At 43.5% G+C, this 20,281-nt stretch overlaps 1 protein-coding gene across 2 annotated transcripts in view; it reads right to left on the bottom strand.

Moving 5' to 3' along the window:
• Ston2 (stonin 2) overlaps positions 1 to 20,281 on the bottom strand; it is a 148,115-nt gene that overhangs the window by 92,700 nt on the left and 35,134 nt on the right. For both annotated transcript variants that reach the window (XM_055593154.1, XM_055593153.1), the window contains exons 2-3: positions 16,420 to 16,695; positions 12,588 to 12,863 (exon numbers count right to left, since the gene is read on the bottom strand). In XM_055593154.1, coding sequence (XP_055449129.1) covers positions 12,588 to 12,863; positions 16,420 to 16,507 — 364 coding nt within the window. In that variant the 5' untranslated portion in view covers positions 16,508 to 16,695. The remainder of the gene's footprint in view (positions 1 to 12,587; positions 12,864 to 16,419; positions 16,696 to 20,281) is intronic.

The raw sequence follows: 20,281 nt of genomic DNA, 5'->3' as shown, positions 1-20,281 counted from the left end.
TTCTTCATTTGTGACTTTCCTGCTACTTCAGAGAGGCACTATGAAGCACCTGTCCCCAGCACTGGTTCAGGAGAGCTCCTGTTCATTCCCAGAAGGCCCCATGTCTTAGTTAGGGCTTTATTGCTGTGAAGAGACACCATGACAATGGCAACTTTTATAAAGCAAAATATTTCATTGGGGTTGGCTTAAAGTTTCAGATGTTTAGTCCATTATCCTCGGCAGCTTGCAGGCATACATGGTGCTGGAGAGGTAGCTGAGAGTTCTACATCTGGATCCACAGGCAGCAGGAAGTGGCTGTCACACTGGGCATACCTTGAGCATAGGAGACCTCAAAGCCCGCCCTCACAATGACACACTTCCTCCAACAAGGCCACACCCCCTAATAGTGCCACCCCCGATGGGCCTATGGGGGCCAGTTACATTCAAACTATCACACCTCATGAGTAACAGATGACTAGGTAACCACAACTGAGGGAGAGCAGGGACTGCTGTGCTCAACTGTCTCATAATGGTATTCCCAGCACCTAAATAGTTTTTGCATGAGTTAATTGATGCATGCTCAGGTAGTTTATTCTCTTTTGTGCTCCAGAGATGGTAAGAGAGGCCATAAATTCTGCTCAGTAACCTAGAATATTCTCTGAAAGAGAATATGGGGACCTTAATATTTTAATGTTTAAAGATACAGGGAAATTCACTTTTAAAAATTTCTCCCTTTCCCCAGGGCATGATAGTACCTTTCAGTACAATAAGTAAGATAAATGACAGCAGCTCATTTCAAGGCAGCCCCCAGGAAAATATATGTTCATGTATGTCTGTGGATGTGTTTGTACATATGCACAGATATGTAAACATCTTATGTTGTTATATACATGTTAAGTATGTATGTACATGTGTTACCATATATATATATATATATATATATACATATATATGTACACATATATACCTATGTATGCAGAGTATATGTGTGGGTCTATATATGTATATATATGAATATATAATATATATTGAGTATACGAATATGAAAAATTATGAACCAATAATAATAGTTAATCAGGGCATGATGACATAGGTTGGCATAATTTCCTTGCCTATTTTGTTGAAGGAGAAGAAAAAAAAAAAGGAAGAGAAGGAAAAAGAGGAGGTGGGAAGAAAGGGTGGAGGGGGAAAACAGTGACAACTACAACGGTGATGGGGCTAACAATGGCAACAGTGATGACTGACGTCACTAAGGAAGCCATCTCTCTGGTCTACCTAACGGCTCTTTAGCTCCATCACTGCAGTCATTCAGGTAGTACGCAGTAGGTTGCATACATACTCCTCCTGCCTTCATTCAACAAACAAACCGATACTACATAAGCACCTAAGTCCACATACCACACTCTGGGACAGAGAATAAATTAGAGATGACGTTCTTACTTCTTTTGAGTAGAGAGACAATAACCAAGCAAAGTACACCTGGCTTCTCTTGAGAGCCTGCCACCCATGTCTTGGTTGCATATTGTCCTTTTCCTAAGACCACTCCCTCAATGTCTTTGCCTAAAGCTATTTCAAAGCTGTTTATTAGGCTAGGGGTGTAGCTCTGTTGGTAGGGTACTTGCCCGGCACACACAAAGTTTAGGTTCAATCCCAGCACTACATAAACTGGGTACCTGTAATCCCAGCTCTGGGGAAGTGGAGGCAGGAGGATGAGAAGTTCAAGGCCATCTTCAACTACATATTGAGTTTGAAGTTAGGCTGGGCTGCATGTGACCTGTCACAAACCAAAGCTGCTGTTTCTTAATAGCGATAACTTTACTTCAAGAAACGACGTGAAGGAATAAATATATGACCACATGCAGTTGGTGAATTTCCAGGGGAGAGCTAGCTTCAGGGTGGGGTGTGAAATGCTCTCAGCCTCCCTGAGGAGTCCACACTTACAGAGAATTTTGAGTGAGACACTGGAGGGAGAGACTCTGGGCAGAGGAAACAGCATGAGCAGCAGGGAATGAGCAGCCCTCGAACGAGAGTCTCAAACGGCAAGGGCGGCGAGACAGGGCCAGGGCCCACTCTGTTGAAATTTATTCCTGGGTCCGTCCTCTGGAAAGGTCATCAATTACATCTAGAAGCGAAGAACAACTCAAGGTTCTAAGAAATAAGACTGCCTCTGCTGAGGAGGGAAATACGTATGCATGTCTACATGCTCATTCCCTACCCACCACCCACCCTCAGTAGCCAGAATGAACCACTGGGCTAGTCTTCAAGATCAAATCTCTCTTGCCTCTTTCTTACATGGCTGACATCATCTCTCAACCCCCACCCATACCCCGAAACAAAAGGCTCTTTCTCTGGCCCCAAATAATTAGCTTCTCCAGACACAATGGGAAGGCCTCAGCTGAAGCTTCTAGGGAGGACACGGGAAGGGTAAGGGAATATTGGTGTTTTGGTTGGGCTGTGGGGCAAATGTTCCGGAAATGAAAGGGTTTTGAGAAATGTTTTTTAATTATGCATATCCTGCAGTATCTGCATAATGGGCTCAATTCAGCCCTGGTCCCAGCAGAAGAATTGCCATGTCCCATGGAGGAAGGACAGCATACAGGATAATGAGGGAACAGGAAGTCTCTGCTGATAACAGTGCCTTCATATCCTTTTGCTAAAATATTGAGGGTGAACTTTGCTCTTTTAGTCAATCTGTCAGCATTTTCAAACACAGTCAACATGTACAGCACTCTGCACACGGGTGAAATTGTTTTGGCTCAGAAGGCGTCTTTACAAAGATTGTAGGTGGTAGGTAAGCAACTGCTACATTCTTTGCATGGAATTTTAAGGCCAAATGAAGCCCATATAGTCAAATTTTCTGCACCTATAACAAGTCAGGAACACTAGAGCTAATGGGCTCAATGTGAACAAAAACAACAGCTGGCTTTTGCTTTATTCTCAAAAGCTTTCTGTTTGAAAAAAAAAAAAATAGGAAGACCCAATTTTAGTTTGAACAGATTTTCTAGAAGTTTCTTTTCTTATTTGATTTACCCCCTTGGTTCTACTCGTAACTTAGAATATCTACGCAGCAAGCTTATGGCTCAGTAAACAAGTTTTCAGTTAAATTCTTTTTATTCTGTTTTATCTTACTTTTTATGTATAGATGCCTGTAAGTATGTACGTGCTCCACAGGGGCTGCCTAGCCCATGCCAGAAGAGGACATTAGACATTCTGGAACTAGAGATTGAACCCTGGTCGTCTGGAGGAGCAGCCAGTGCTCTTAACTGCTGAGCCAATTCTCCAGCCCCATGTAACACCGTAGCACAGCACAGCTACAAACTGAGATGTGAGTGGTGCTCTGTGACAACAGCGTCAGGAGTACGCGGAGTCTAAAGTTCTCATTAGTCAGAGATGAGTCCTGTATCTGGCCTCCATCACATTTCAGGAGTTGTCACGGGATGGGGTAAAGTCAAAGGGAGTCATCTTATTGCTCCTCCCCTTTCTGGCATCCTCAGATGTCACATCCAAGGAGTTGAATGCCAGCTTTCTCTCTTTCTTCTATGTAAGGTAATAAAAGCGCTGTTTTCATTTGTACTTGTTTATTGCAGTGTTAGGGAAAGAGCCTGGGGCCATGCACATGCTAGACAAGCTCCATCATGTTTTTCTAGAGGAAATAATGTGTCCTTCCCCCCCCCCCCCGCAGGCCAGCCACAAAGGGATCTTATTCACTTCAACTTGTGCCCTAGTTAAAACTCCAAGAGAAGGTCGTTCCATTGATAGATTTAAGCATTTTGGAAGTGTTTCCATATCAGGTGCTGCTCTTAGCTCTCCTGTCACCCTTGGCATGCCTCAGTGCACAATAAAATAATAAGGTTGTCAAGGTGAGCAAACAACTCCTCAGCTTCTCTAAATTTCCCAGGGCAAGGCACTGGCCATTTCAATGTCATAGAAATAAAAGATCTACCATTAGGGACTGTCTCTTTGTCTCTAATTCCACTGTGCCTACAGCCTCCTTGCATTTTAATTAGGTCAATCAGTACATTCCCTTACCAGGCTGGAATCCAAGGCCCCTTGGCTTCTCTTTTACGTGGAGATCTTCTCTTGTTTCCTTCTCTCCTCTGCCAAAAAGACTTCAAAGACTCGAGGAAAGGAATCTACCAGATAGCATTTTTCCATGGTGTGTCTGTTCCCCTTGCTTTCCCAGCTCCTCTTGGCAAACCAGAATTGAAGGATATTAAGCAGTTGGCTAGAACAGCCTTCCCTTCTTTGTAGAAATTACTGATAGGAATATGACTATCAGGATCACTTCTTTTCCACATCCTCCCACCTGTCCAGACCACATAATTCAATGTCCACCATGAAGCGCTATGGTATAGGTACTAACATAAACATTTTCCCCTTGGCTCAAAGATATCTTATTCAACTAAATCTTGAGGATTTAGTACCATCAAACAAGATATGAAGAATAAATGAACCACATATTATTGATCTGACTGGGAAGTATGCTGAAACAAAACAACCAGAATTACTTTCCCTAGGTCCTTCTCTACGGCTGAACTTCACCACTTGCATGATGAGATAAACCTACATATTCCACATTTAACCAGAAATCCAAACTTTTTTCGTGTCTTTTGTATATATCAAACATTGCCCTTATTCTAATTCCTGTATGTGTTTTGACTGCATGTATATTTCTGCATCATCTGCTAGCAGAGTCCATGGTGGCCAGAAGAGGACATGGGATTCCCTTGGAAGTGCAGTTACCAACAGCTGAGAACTGAACTCAGGTCCTCTGGAAGAGCAGCCAGTGCTCTTAATTATCTGAGCCATCTCTACAGCCCCTCCATCTTATTTATATATTTCCTACTCTGGAAAAAAGTTTATTTGGGGCCTGGTGAGATGGCTCAACAGGTAAAAGCACTTGCCATGCAAGCCTGATGATCAGGGTTCAGTTCTGCTAGTTCACAATAGGAGAAGAGAACACAATGAACTCTACTTTCTGAAAGGTGTTCCTTAACCTCTACACATGGGCAGTAGTACTTATGTGCCCACACACATCTCTCTCTCTCTCTTTCTCTCTCTCTCTCTCACACACACAGACATACACACACACACACAGACACAAACACACACACACATATGCACTACTACTAATAACAAGAATAAATACAAATGTGAATTTGTTTCTTGGAATCTACAATTCAATTACAAGATTCAGAACCTAAATAATAGAAACTATTTCCTTGAGAAAAGGCATTCTTTTAAGTCGATAAGTGAGAAATAGATGAAGAAAACATTTCTATGCTGCCGGATGACCCTGAAAAGCATAAGATGGCCACTGATTTTCTGTGCACTGACTTGTGAACTCTCTAAGTGGTCACCACTGGTCCAAAGCAAACCGAGTAAGAACTCTGGAAAAGCCCAGAAGTGACTGATAACTGGAAAGGGAGAGTGTTTTGCATTGTAGTTGAATACTTCATGAACGATAATAGCCGGGCCTGGCTGTAAAATGAAGCTCTTGAACAACAACAAAAAAGATTTTTCCCAACACCCACCTCTTCCTTTACTTCCTCAGAGACAAGTCCAAGTTCTTAGCTACCACGAAATGTAAAACATTAACAATGGTAACAACAAAAAGACAAGAAGTATTTGGAAGACATGCATGGAAACACATGTGGTTGATTATCAATGGAAGATGGACAGGAGAAATCACAGTGGCAGGAGCTGGCTCTGGGTTCCCACTACAAGTCTCAGGAGGAAGCAGAATAGTTTTCTGTTAAATTCTGAGCACTACACTATGTCCTTGGATGCCCACGCCTAGCAGAACTGCAGGAAGGAAGTGCTTAACTGAGGAAGTGATGGAGAGCTGGGAAAGAAAAGAACCTTGACAAGTGACTTGTGCTATCACTGATCACCTTGGGCTGTTCTGACTCATTCTCAGCCTTATGCGAACGCTTCTATTTTAAGGATATGAAGCTTAGTGGATTAGAGTCCTGTGGTAATTGTAACAAACTACAAACCACAAAATTGGTCACTTAAAATAATAGTATTTTATTTTCACATGGCTATAGAGGCAGGAAATCAGAAATCAGAAACACTGTGTTGTAGGGACCATGTTAGCAGGGCGACTGTCACTCCAAAGACTTGAGAGAAGACTGTCTACCCCGCCCCCTCTGGCTTCTGGTGGATGTTGGCAGTCCTCAGATGAGGACTATCATCTTTAAGGCCAGCATCGTCACATCCACTCTGTCTTTATGGCCCTTGATCTCCCCCTCTTGAAACCTTTAGGTGAGCTACATCTGCAAGGATCGCTTCTCCAAATTAAACAAACAAACAAAACCATTTACAGGTTCAAGGTAGTAGAACCTGCTGCCTTTGGATGCTGTGGTTCAGCCTAGCAGATCACAAAATTTAGTGTTACCAAAAGAACGGAGCAGGCTTCAGCGAGTGCAGGAAGTGTCACAATGGCTCCAGCAGTATGAAGGAGTTTGTTGTACAGATACAGGCTTTTTCTATATGATGCCTGCAGGTACATGCACAGCATTGTTAGCATAATGATTGAGCCACATGCTTTCCACTTAAGTTCAAATCTGAGCCACCCACCAGCTTCCAGAGCGAACAACGGACTGTCTAATCTGTGGAATGTCCATGTTATCCATGCTGAGTGGACTGACAGCCAGTTTCTCTTACTTTCCACTTGGCTTGAACTCTACCAGCCATCCTTCTTTTTGTTAAATATGGTACAAAGGAGGAAGCCAAAGGAAGTAGGCCCACGTGGGAAAAGATGGTTTGTATGTTTAGTACATTCTCTCTCAGGTCCTTCCTTCGTTCCTTCTTTCTGAGACATGGTTTCTCTGTGTCGCCCTGACTGTCGCAGAACTTGCTCTGTAGACCAGGCTGGCCTTAAACTTAAGAGATGTGCCTGCCTCTGCCTCCTGAGTGCTGGGATAAAAGGCATGTGCACCACCACAGCCCAGCTGGATCTTGGCCTGCTCTTTTCCTTCCTTCCTTCTTTCCTTCCTTCCTTCCTTCCTTCCTTCCTTCCTTCTCTCTCTCTCTCTCTCTCTCTCTCTCTCTCTCTCTCTCTCTCCCTTTATGGTTTGTAGAGAAAGGGTTTATCTGTGTAGCCTAGGTTTTCCTGTCCTACTTTGTAGACCAGGTTGGCCTAGAACTCACAGAGATCTGCATGCCTCTGCCTCCCAATATGCTGGGGCTGCAGGTGTCTGCCACTGTACCCGACTTAGATCTTGAATTTCCTAACCCTCTACACTTAAACCATCTCGTGCTTTTTACAGAGTCTTATTGGACCAGATAGCCCTAGGCATAGCTCAGTCTATGTTCCTCTAGAGGCAAAGTCTCACCTCCACAGAAAGAGTGAATTTTTCCAGAAATTACTGATATCTGAGCAAATTTCAAGACAAAACTAGATTTCCATGCGTTTGAAAGTTGTAACTTCTGGCTTTGTCTTCTAGTGACACCAACACATCTTCAGTTTAGTGAAGGGCTGGGGATAGGGTAAAGTAGGTGATATAATTGTCTTGGGTGCACAATTAAAAAAAAAATCTCCTCTGTCAAAGCAACACTTCGTAACATGTTATAAATCTAATGCCTTAAAAATGTCAAACCAAAGGCAGGCGGTAGTTACATACACCTTTAATCCCAGCACTTGGGAGGCAGAGAGGTGCATCTCTAGGTTTGAGGCCAGCCAGGTCTACAGAGTGTTTGTGGACAGCTAGAGCTACAAAGAGAAACCCTGTCTTAAAAAACCAAAACAAAAAATTATATATATATATGTGTGTGTGTGTGTGTGTGTGTGTGTGTGTGTGTGTGTGTGTGTATGTATCTCAAACCAAAAATTGCAAATTAGGGCCCACAGATTAGCCTTCTGCTGCTGTAAAGTTTTATTTCCAGGACTGAGATAAGCTTAACTGAATTTTGTCTTTAAAGTGTGATATTTTGTTCACCAAAGATATTTTTGCTTTATTAATTTCTTCAAAGATGGTGTCTCATGACCTTGAGATTGCTGCAAAGCTAATGCTGACCTTGAATCTCTGACCCTGCCTTCCAGCTGCTGGGATCTGAGGTGTGAACTAGCATACCCAGTATATACATTTATAGTGCTAGACACTTGTTCTAGCAACTGAGATATTATTGCTTCAAGTAACAAAGTCTTAATAGATCAAAACCACTGTCAATAACAACCAAGGATCCTTAGTCGGATGAAAACAACATATTTAAGACTAACTCTCAAAATAGTTTTTTGTTTCCTTGTTTGTTTTGTTTTTTTGTTTTTGAGACAGGGTTTTTCTGTGTAGCCGTGGCTGACCTGGAACTCACTCTGTAGACCAGGCTGGCCTTGAACTCAGAGATCTGTCTGCCTCTACTTCCTGGGTGTTGGGATTAAAGGTATGCACTACCACCGCCTGGTAAAAGATGGTATTTTTACTTTTTTGGTGGCCCTGAACTGCTGACCTCCTACCTCAGACTCCTAAATGTTGGAATTATAAGCTTGGGCATCTTCAAACCACTTTTGTAAAGTAAGTGGTGAAGAGTTGAGACAAGTTAACCCATCTGTCATGCAAACAGTTTTGAGCAATTAGAGGCTACAGGTAAGGTCTGAACAACATGTGAAAGAATCCAGATACTTTGGCTATTATCAATGATCTGAAGGCATGACACTCAGAGGAGAGCTCTTCCTACCTGCCCATTACCTCCCAGCCCTGGCCTCCACCGCTTACTTCCCTTGCCTCCGGTGTGTCATAGGAGGAGAGAACAATGACAGTGGGAGCAATGTGAGGTGAATACCACAGCCCAACTCTGGTTCTTCCAAGGTCTTGAGGCCAGCATGCTGGGCATCAGGGCTTTCTTCTGTCACTTCTTAGCCTATAATCTTGAGCAAATTCTCACACTACTACCTGCCCCAGTGTCCTCACAGAAACACGGACTTAACACTAATCCCTTCCTTACATGATAATGGAGACTAGTAAGGCGACAAAGTGAGAGCCAGAATTCAACAAACATAAATAAAGAAAATAAAGAACAGCCAGGCTTAGCCAGGAGGTGGTGGTGCATGCCTGTGATGGTTTGAGTAGAAATGGTCCCTTAGACTCACGTGCTTTAATACTTGGCACTGTTTGGAGGTGGTATGTCACTGTGGAGGTGGGCTTCAATGTCTCTTATGCTCAAGCTATGTCCAGGGACACTGTCCCTTTCTGTTGCCTGTAGATCAAGATGTAGAATTCTCAGCTCCTTCTCCAGCACCATGTCTGCCTGCGTCTTGCCATGCTCCCCACCATGATGATACTGGACTAAACCTTTGAACTGTAAGGCAGCCTCAAATAAATTATTTTATAAGAATTATCCTGGGCTTGGTGTCTCTTCACAGCAATAGAAACCATAACTAAGACCAGCCTTTCCTCCCAGCATTCCAGGGAAGAAGCAGGCCAGCCTGGTCTACAGAGAAAGTTCCAGGACACCCAAGGATACACAGAGAAACCAAACCGAACCAAACCAACCAAACAACCAATCAAACCAGCCGGGCTTGGAGCTACATATCTATAATTTTACTTTTTGGAGTTGGAGGCAGGAGGAGTCAGCCTGTGCTACATAGTGAAAGTTTAGCCTGGGCTATAAGAGATCCTTCTACAAAACTAAATAATAGTAACAATAACCATACCTTTGTATGGATTCATGTAATTGGCTTTTCTGTTCTTATTGCACATGATGTGGTTTAGGTAACTTATAAACAATATAAATTCAATCCTCCCAGGTTGGGAGGCTGGAAAGGCCATGATGAAGACACCAGATTAGGACCTGATGAGGGGCCATTCTTTGTAGATAGCAGCTGTGTCCTTACAAGGCAGAAAGACAAACATTGTAATAGGAGGAAGAGGCACATACTCCGTCAAGTCTCTTTAACAATGTTAGTGATCCTATTCACAAAGGGTTCACCCTCAGGATGACCTAGTCACCTCCCAAAGACCCCTAACACCAACATATTGGTGATTAGATTTCAACATGACTTTTGGAGAGACAAACATTCAAACCACAGCACCTGTGTTCCATAATCTTCCTACACATAGAACTGAAGGGCCCAGCATCAGATGTTCAGTTAGGGTCACTTCCTTCCTCTCCAGCCAGACTGAACCAGTCTGAATCTGACACACCAGCCACGGTCACTATTGTGACCGTCGGGGCTCAATTATCAACAAATCGCTGAAAGTCTGGTGACTAAATATGAAGTATACCCAAACGCGTAAGGTATTCTGTTAAAATGAAAACACTTGTCATACAGCAAAACTGTATTTTATGTGTTCTTTTTCAATTCAATTTAATTTTATTTTATGTGTATGGGTGTTTTGCTTGCATGTATGTCTGTGCACCGCATCCACAAAGTGTCTTAGGAAGACAGAAAAAGGACATGAGATCCCCCTGGAACTTGAATTACAGGCAGGTGTGAGCTGTCAGTGTGGGCGCTGGGATTCAAACCCAGGTCCTCTGGAAGGACAACAAGAGCTCTTAACCACTGAGCCATTTCTCCAGACCATTTTTATAGTTTCCTGAAACAACCTGCAATGATATGGAGGCATGTAAGAAAAAAGAAAACTCTTTAAATATGGGTCTGGTTTAGTTTTTTGTTTGTTTGGTTTGTTTGCTTTTGTTTTTTGATCTAATAAAGGAACATGATCAAGGGCAACTTAGGGAAGAAAGCTAATTTTGGCTTACAGTTCCAGAGGGTTAGAAACTGTAATGGTGGTGACAGTATGCTAGCAGGGCCAGAAACCAAAAGATCACACTTCCGTCCTCATGGAGAGGGAACAAACTGGAAGTGGGATGAGGCTATGAACTCTCAAAGTTGATCTTCCTTCTCCCTTCCCCCTCCGACACTATGTACTTCTTCCTGCAAGGCTCCACCACCTAAAGGTTCCACCCCAAACAGCGCCACCAAACTTGGGATGTTGAGTTTTCTGAGCCTATTAATTCAAATAGCTTTAATTCAAACTGCCACAGGTTCTTACTATGCTGCTTAAACTTGTCTAAAACTCTTGGGCTCAAGTGATCACCCAGTCAGCCTCTCAAGTAGCTGACAATACAAGCATGCACAGATCATTGCATCCTTTGGAATTTATATATATATTTCTTTTCTTTTCTTTTTCTTTTTCTTTCTTTTTTTTTTTTTTTTTTTTTTTTTGACAGGGTCTTACTCAATTTCCCCAAGCTTTACTTTTAGGCCTGACGTCAGATCATAGTTTTAAAAGTAAAATTAGCCAAATATTTAGCCTATCAATAAAAGACTGCACCAATTCTACCTTACTAAGATGACTCTGTAGTAGGCAGAAGGATATCCTCCGCCTTCTGCGTATAAGATATCCTCCTTCTAAACTCCAGGATCTGTGTGAATGTATTACTAACATGGAAAAGGGATTTAGCACATATGACTGTCTTGAGGAACTTGAGTGTGGTGGTTCGAACAGGAATGGCTCCCATAAGTGCATAGATTTGGATGCTTGACAGAGATTTGGAGGTGTGGCCTTGTTGGAGGAAGTGTGCCACTTGAGGTGGGATTTGGACTTTCAAATGTTTAAGACAGACCCAGTGTCTGTCTGTCTGTCTGTCTCTCTTTATAATGCCTGACAATCCGGATGTAGAACTCCCAGCTTCCTCTCCAGCACCATGACTGCCTATGCGCCACTATGCTTTCTGCCATGATGATAATGGACTAAACCTCTGAGCCTCTAAGCCAGCCTCAGTTAAATATTTTCTTTTATAACAGTTGCCATGCTCATGATGTTTCTTTATAGCAACAGAACATTGACTGAGGCATTGAGATAGAGAAATCCTTTATAAAAAGCTCAACATAACCACAACAGTCCTTAAAAATGGAAGAGGGAGGCACTAGAAGGACGTTACTTCAGAATAACAGCACAGAAAAATACGATAGTTCTGGCTTTGGAGACAAATGAAAGGATTCCAGGTCAAAGAACTTGGATGGCTTATGGGCCTACTGAGGACAGGAAACGGATTCTTGTCTAGAAGGTCCAAAATGGAACACCATGCTGGACTACTGAAAGGCAGAATTAAAGGTGATGAGTGCACATTATTTAAGCCACCAAATCTGATGATTTGTTACAGCTGCAAGTAAAGGACCAATACAATCCCAGAATTATCCAACCACCCATGATATGCTGGAAAATGGTCAGGCCACCAGGTGAGCATGGGGAGTCAGGGTGGAGAGCGGGGTGGGGGGTGGGAGATGGGGAGAAATGGGAACTGACAACTTCCCTGTCTTCTCCAAGCTTCACAGTGCAGTTTCCAATCATTAAAGGGCAACAAAACAGCTCTACCATTTATGACCATCTCCCACTCTGGGGATTGAGTCCAAAGGTATCGAGTCTTAACCTGTTCCTGTTTAGAGATGGTGGGTAGGTCGTACTTGAGAACCGATCATTTCTATGTGTCTGGATCTTACAATAGAGGAGCTGAGTGAATGTAATTCCAATTCCTAATGGATAAAAATGTAAGTATTCATGCAGACAAATCAATAGCCAGGGATAGGAGTTAAAACTCTGAAAATGACCTAGAACACATAGACTGTTTTTTGTGTTTATTTCAACTGCAACCCAGCTCACCTGTTTCCTTGTGAGGTGGTGAAGTGCTGCTCCAAGGTGTGTCATCTTCAAACTGGACCCAGTTGCTGATGGCTGAGGCCAGATCCGGCGTGGGCTGCACTGGGCTCCCCGGAGGGGAGGCCGCTTCGGAGATAAGGCCCATCTTTTCAGAGGAGTCGTCCTGCTCAGAGTGTGAAAGGTCCTGCGAGCCTTCATCCACCGCATGGTTCTCCCCAGAGGAGCTCTCAGAGCGGTCGGAGGAGGACGACAATCCTGGGAAGGGTTCTTCAGTGCCCCCTGTAGCAGATAACAAACACTGCCATCACACCAGGAAGGACGCCCATCAGAACTGTCTCTCCAAGGGCAAGGGGCAAGCAGGACTCACTGGAAGACGGAACGGCTCTGCCAATCCATCTCCATGCCAAAGGGCTACGTCCCTAAGAACTTTTAAAGCCTGCGGTCTCACTTGTTCCCAGTCACTATCCAAGACAACTGAGAAAAAGAAATCCCTGTCATTGTATTTATTTGTGTGCACATGAGTGTGTATGGTGTGCATATGTGTGTTCGTGTGGGTGGGAGTGGGGGGAGTGGAGGCCAGAGGTTGAAGTTAGGTGTCTTCCTTGATTGTTCTCCACTTTCGGGGGTGATGTGAGGGCGTACTAGCCAGTACATACCCTGTGCACCCGTGGAGGCTGGTGGTTAACACCAATGCCTTTCTCGGTTGCTCTTCCCCTTACTTTTTGAGGCGGGGTCTTTCCCTGAACCTGGAGCCCATCTCTTTGACCAGACCAGCTGGTCAGTGAGCCTGGGAATCTGCCTGTCCCTACCTCCTCACTCTCAGTGCTGGGGCTGCAGTCATGTGCTGCTCACTATTTTCCCTGGGTACCGGAGACTGGATTCAGGGCCTAAGGCTTGCACAGCCGGCACTTTATCAGCTAAGCCGTCTCTGCAGCCCATTATTCTCAATCTCAGTATATCTATGCGCAGCCTGAGAGCCACAAATTCAAATGGAAACAGAGGTCGGGCAAGAAGTATTCCTGGGTTCAGTGGGACAAATGAGAAGCAGCACGGGATGGTGGGGGTCACGGCCGAAGAGCAGAGCTTCATTTTGTGCCAAAGAAGGGCAAATTCAAAATTCAAACTCTGTTCTGGACAAACTAGTTCTCTGCAGGCACCAGTGGCAAAACTCTTCCCAGATCCTCCCAAGACCCCTACCCAGCCAACTTCATGTTCTTCCTCTTTCTCACTCAAAAAAAAAAAAAAAAAAAAAAACAACCAAAAACCAAAACCAAATCTACACACTACACACACACACACACACACACACACAGAGTCTGTTTTACATTGGCCAACTACCCCTGGGCATGGGTGTGATTGATATAGTTAGTGAAACTACATTGGGAAAACTGATTTTCCCTTTCCCAGTAAGCATTAGTTGCAAATGACTTCTTGGCTAGGGGTGGGACTTTGTGTCCAGAAAGACAGAAAAAGAAAACTTGCCTTTGACAATAAAGCACTCACACTGATTATGGTGGTTGAATATCCAAGTCTAAGCAGGTGCTAAAACTCATCAACTACTTAGCGAGCAATGTCCACTTTAGTCTCAGAGACTTTCTAAAGAGCTTGTGAGGCTGGCCAACATGAGCTTCCACTAGCAGAGCTATCTCGCTGACCCATATGTGAAGCATTCTAAAAATCAAAGGAACAGTATGAAAATCCTTTCTCCCATCATGAGATAATCATAGTGACTTGCATACAATCAAAGCCTTCAGTGCCGTCTAAAAGGTGAGAGACATGTGTAGCTTCAGTGTTCTAGTTACCACATTAAAAACCTTAAGAGAAATCGGAGAAATTTTTTTTTTCTCTCTTCCCCAGGCCACACAAAATTGGAAAGCTCTCACTTTAGCGCTGAGTGACATCCCAGTCTGAGAAACTATTTTTAATAATGTTTTTATAATTTCAACATGTATTCAATGTTGAGAAATTGATAGATGTGATACAATTTTGTGTGTATGTATGTACCAGTGTTTGAGGGTGTGTGTGCGTGTTTGTGATGTATGCACATGTGTGTGAGCAGGTGCACACATGTGTGTGTGTCTGTGTAGGGGTCAGAAGAGATCACTTAGTACCCTGCTCTATCACACTTTGCCTGACTCCCTTGAAACAAAGTCTCCCGCTGGATCTGGAATTCCGCTGGCGGCCATTCAGCAACCTTCCTATTCAACGCCCTCCACAGCACTGGGGTTAGAGGTACATGCAGCTATGCTTGGCTTGTGGCACAGGTCCTGGCAATTTGAACTTAGGTCTCTATGGTTGCACAGCAAGCGCTCTGACTGAGTAAGCTACCTTCCCAGGAGCCATGTTCTAAGTATGAACATCTCCGTACATCTTGATTCAGCACATCTTGATTCCGATTTGTCACATTTTAGGGCTATCCGCTATCCACATGGGCACCACACTGGACTGTATACCTGCTGGCTGCCATGTTCTGTCTTTGCAGGTGAAGGTGCGATGAGGTCAGCTGGTGGAGGTGAAGTGGATTCGAGCCAACAGACGCGGTGCTGCAAATATCCCTGGACCTATCGTGACCTTCATCCCTGAGCGTTATGCTCCTAAAGGACAATGTGGTCGCTTCTGCCGTGATCCAGGGTGACAATGCTGAGCCCCTCTCATGGACCAGGCACTCCACTAGGCATTTTACAGCTGCTGACTGAAAGCCCACAAAAGCTCTAGAGGCAGGCCCCGCAAACCTCCCTCTTACGTAGACGATGCAGCAATGCAGGGAGAGGTCACATAAATCATTCTAGGTATGATGTCCATAACTGTAATTTTAACAGACAGGAGGCAGAGGGGGAGGATTGCTGGGGATTCAAGGTCAGGTTAGTCTACACGGTGAATTCCGGGACAGCCAAGATTATAATGTAAAACCCTGTCTTAAAAATAAAACACAATACCAGCCAGGTGTGGTAGCACGTGCTGTTAGCACCAGCATTTGGAAAGCAGAGGCAGGTGGATGTCTGAGTTTGAGGCAAATCTGGTCTACTGAGCAAGTTCTAGGACAGCTAGGACTACCCAGAGGAAAACTCTGTCTCAAAAAACAAAACAAACCAACAAAATAGAACAAAACAAAACAGAAAACAAAAAATACATTGCTAGAAATATGTGGGTAAGAGTGCTTGCTCTGTAAGCATGAGGATATGAGTTCAAATCCTCAGTGCCTACATAAAAACCAGGCATTGCTACACATGCCTATAACCCCAGAACTAAGTAGAGACAAGCAGATCCTAGGGAGCTTACTGGTCAACCAGCCTAGCTGAAACAATAGGATTCTGTTTTGTGGTAGATCCTGTCTCAAGACAAGAAGGCAGAGAACGATGACACTTTCCTAGCCTCCACACAGATGGGCACAGCATGCACCATGCCCTGCCACCCCACCCCACACACACAACATTCACCCAAGGACATTCCATTCATCATCCTGTGATGAGGACAAGCTTAGACTTTTACAATGTTAGAGTTTTGCAATCTGGCTCAGTGACCTGTCTGTCACTTTTAACAGTTACACTTTAAAAATTGAGAAAATCCAAATAGCTGGTGGGAGTAACCACCAAAAAGAGCAACAGTAAAGCAATATGCAAGAAACGGGCCTGTGCCCTTCGTGTTTCCAGGGTTTTGGTGATGCCTCAGGCTAAGAAGACACCCTTCTTCTGGCTACTGAAGAAAGAATCCATACGTACCTCCAGTAAGAGACCAAATTGCATTTTTCTTTTTCCCTTTATTTCAATCCCACCTGTGAATGACCAAGAACCAGGCACAAATCTTGTTATTTTTAAGAAATGGCAGCACTCCTTACCCTCTGAAGGGGTAGGGAACAATGGCTCTTCACTGAAGGAGACCCACTCTGACTGGTGGGTAGCGATGACATGGTCCAAGGTTGTCATGCTAAAAGGGCACTGATCATCTTCACACTGCTGACCTCAGGTGGACCCCAGAAAGATGTCTGGGGCGAGCAGGACAGCACAGTGGGCTTGGGCCTTACAGTCCGTCACAGAGATCTTGTGAATGGCAGCACTCAGAATGGAGACAAGCTCAGTCCTCCTTGCCTTTGGTTAATATGCCAGGCAGAGATCTGTTTAAATAAGAAAAGACATTGAAATTGGTAAAAAAAAAAAAAAAAAAAAAAATATGCTATGCTGAATCCACACAGGTCCAGGGCTTTGAACACCGTGATGAGATTTCAAGCAGTCTCCAACATGCCATGTCTTTCTCGCCTCCTCCTTTTCTACTAGACACTTTATAACACCACAATCCCTGGATAAGGATTCTGATCAGACCACTAATTAACTGCCCAAATTTTAGCAAGTACATTCCCTAATTTCCCCAATTATTCTATTTCAGAAACAGTTATCTATAATGGAAGGCTCTTGGTTACTATTAAGAATTAAAACTTGTTCATCATGCTTTCGTTATTTTATTTTTACCCAGATGGTGAAACAAACACATGCTCCTTTCCATTAAACCAGAGCTCTTTCTTGCCTCAGGCAGGTAACTTTTTGCAAGTCTGATTTGAATCTCTGGCAGAGAACCAGCAGCGTCCAGATGGCATCTCCTAGCATGATTAACCAATCAAGAAAAAAACAAAACAATAATGTAGTCATCTCTTGTTCATTTAAGTAAGAGGCTAGGGGATATTTGCTTTACTGGGAAAAAAAATTGAGTTAAACACATTTTCAATCTAGGTCCATTTGAATTTGAATATAACTGTCAAACCTTTACTTGCATGTTCTGTGGATGTTCAAGATTATTTAAATGGCTTATAATTTTTTTCATGTTATTAATGTCTTTTCACAACTTGAACCTTGCTCTTGATCTTATGATGAATGAAGAGAATGAGAATTAATGCAAAATTAATGCGCTTTTGCAAATTAGCCACTATCTGTCTTGAGCACTGCTGTTCTAGATAAGCAAATACACCATTCAGATGGTTTGTAGAATGCTGTAACTCAGCCTCCACAATAACAACAAAAGTTAAACTTTGCTCTAAGTTTTTATCTTCAGTGAACAATTTACACTGAAAGAAAAATCAGTATAGAAAACATTTAATGGCTTTGCCTTGTTTGGTGAAAAAAAAAAAAGTTTTTTTTTTCTTTTTAAAGCAACTGCTTATATAAAATTTATAATTTTCAGAAACCAGTTTATTGGTCTGTTGTCTGTTTGTCTGTTTGAGACAGTCTCATATGTCCAAGGACATCCTTGCTAAGTGGACAAAAATGGCCTTGAACTTCTGATCCTCCTGCCTCCACCTCCTGAATGCTGAGACTAAAGGTATACAGTAACATGCATAGTTTAAATCAGTGGTTCTCAATCTGTAGAGCACGAGCCTTTTTGGGGCTGAACAACCCTTTCACAGGATTGTATATCAGATATCCTGTGTATCCTACATTTACATTACAATTCATAACAGTAGGAAAATTACAGTTACAAATTAACAACACAAATAACTTCATGGTTGCACTACAACATGAGGAGCTGTGTTAAGGGTCACAGCTTTAGAAGGGTTGAGAACTACTGGTTTATGTTGTACTGTGGATCGAACTCAGGACTTCCTGCATGGTAAATAGGCTCTCTGCCAACTGAGTTACTTTCATAGCCCTCACCTTCCATTTTAGATAGCCTGGCCAGGTGGCAATATCATTCTTCTCAGATTTAAAAGGAAATCTGAGTGGAGAGAAATTAGGTGACTTAGTCAACACTAAAATGTGCCCTAACATTTCCAAAAGGCTTCTTCTAGGCTGTTAAGTAGAAAAATCCACGGTTTCAGGTCACACTGACTCTTTTTTTACCCATGGTAATATTCTGCATAAAGAATGATGAAATTGAAGCCACGACAAACAGGTACTCTGGGGAAACCAAGCTGTGGATTGACAGATCCAATCCCTGAGCCAAGGTCCTCACTGTAATCTTTGAGTTATAGACACAGAAAAGCAGTACAGAGTATATCTAGATTATTGTGCAACTGAAGTAGTTTACGAACATCAACTGCAATAGAACTGTATTGACATTTCCTGAGAAATTTCCCATGTGGAGATCTGCCAGAACACCCAATGTGCACAGAGGATGGAATGTCCAGAAGTCTCTCCTCCAAGGCCCTCCCCTGAGATCCTTACCAGCCACAGGACTGGACATGTGCAGGCAGCCTGGAGAATGTTGCTGTCCTAAACCAGATCTCACCTTAAGCAACTCAGCCACAAACTCAAGGGCTGGTTCCCACAAGTGACTGCCTGTCAGCTTTTCTCTAGCCTGTCAGCATCGATGCCAGTGTCACTCAACGTGGTAATGGCTGCGAGCCAAGATAAGACAGCAAAACTGAAGAGTCAGGGTCATCTTCTCAGAAACAGCAGCTGGGTGTAAAGCCGCACCCTCGCTGTGCCTCTCCGAAAGAAAGCCACAATGCAAGGCATGTGCTGACACATGCTGCGTCACAGCTCAGTGTGGAAAACATCCTGCTTATCCCACAAATCGTGAGCCCAGAAAAATCCATGGATGAGTGGGGTTGGACGAATGGACAGGGATAAGGAAGGAAAAGGTGCAGGGCGCAAAGTAAGGGCAGGAACTGATGCAGAGGACATGAAGGAGTGCTACTTACTGGCTTGCTCTCCATGGCTTGCTCAGACTGCTTCTTACAGAAGCCAGGACCACCTGCCCAGAAGTGGTCCTGCCCATAATGCATTGGGCCCTCTCCCATCAATCTCTAATTTAAAAAGTGCCTACTGGCCAGTTTTACAGAGGCATTTTTTTTTTCTAAATTCGAGTTCCCTTCTCTCAGATGGCTCTAGTTTATGTCAAGTTGAGATAAAATGAGGGAGCATGAGTGCTTGAACTCAGCCTCTTTAAGTCTCAGCTTAGCTCTGTCCACCAAGAATAACAAAACTCACTTTATCATTCAAAGCAATCAATGGAATCATGAACACCAGTTTGGTAGTGGCCACAAAAAGCCCTCTGTAATAATGAGAAGGACAGGCTGCAGTTACTGAGCCTGACAAACTGCTAGGCTAGCATGCATGAGGCCCTGGGCTCAGTCCCCACCACTGCATAAACTGAGCATGGTGGCACAAACCTGCAATGCCAGCATTCAGGAGGCGGGTGGCAGGAGGATCAGAAGTTCAAGGCTATCTTTAGCTACATAGAGTTTGAGACTAGCCTGGGCTTACATGAGACTTTGTCTCAGAAAGAAAAAACAATGACAATGGTAACAGCAGGTGACCTTATGGAGGGATTATCCTGTGGCAAGAACCATTCCAAACCCTATGTAAATGTTACTTATTGTCATTACCACCGTTGTTCAGTGTCTCGCCCAAGGTGGTACAGCTTTTGGGGGAGATGTCTTTAGAGTACAGATTTATAAAGCTGCCCCATTTCTGCCATTTATACATCCTCTCTCCAGTGATTTCCCCTTTCAGTCATTATTAGAGAAGGTTTCTCTGATGCTAAGGGGAGCTAAGTGCTTGGTTACAGGGCCCGGAGGCCAGTTCTGAAACTTCCTCTTTTCAGACAGATGCACATTCTGCCTGAGAAACCAAAACCATCACTCAGCAAGAATACAGAAGAGCCCTCGAGGAGTTCTCTGCTCTTCATTAGCTTATTTGTCCCAGATCAGGCCTGAGCCAAAGAAAGGCCAATAAATACGTATGCAGGGAACCTCCGAGCATATCCCT

This window comes from Psammomys obesus, unplaced genomic scaffold (genome assembly GCF_907164565.1).
Source record: "Psammomys obesus unplaced genomic scaffold, mPsaObe1.curated_primary_1811, whole genome shotgun sequence".
Classification (NCBI taxonomy): Eukaryota; Metazoa; Chordata; class Mammalia; order Rodentia; family Muridae; genus Psammomys; species Psammomys obesus.
This window is presented reverse-complemented; position numbering and strand designations above follow the sequence as displayed.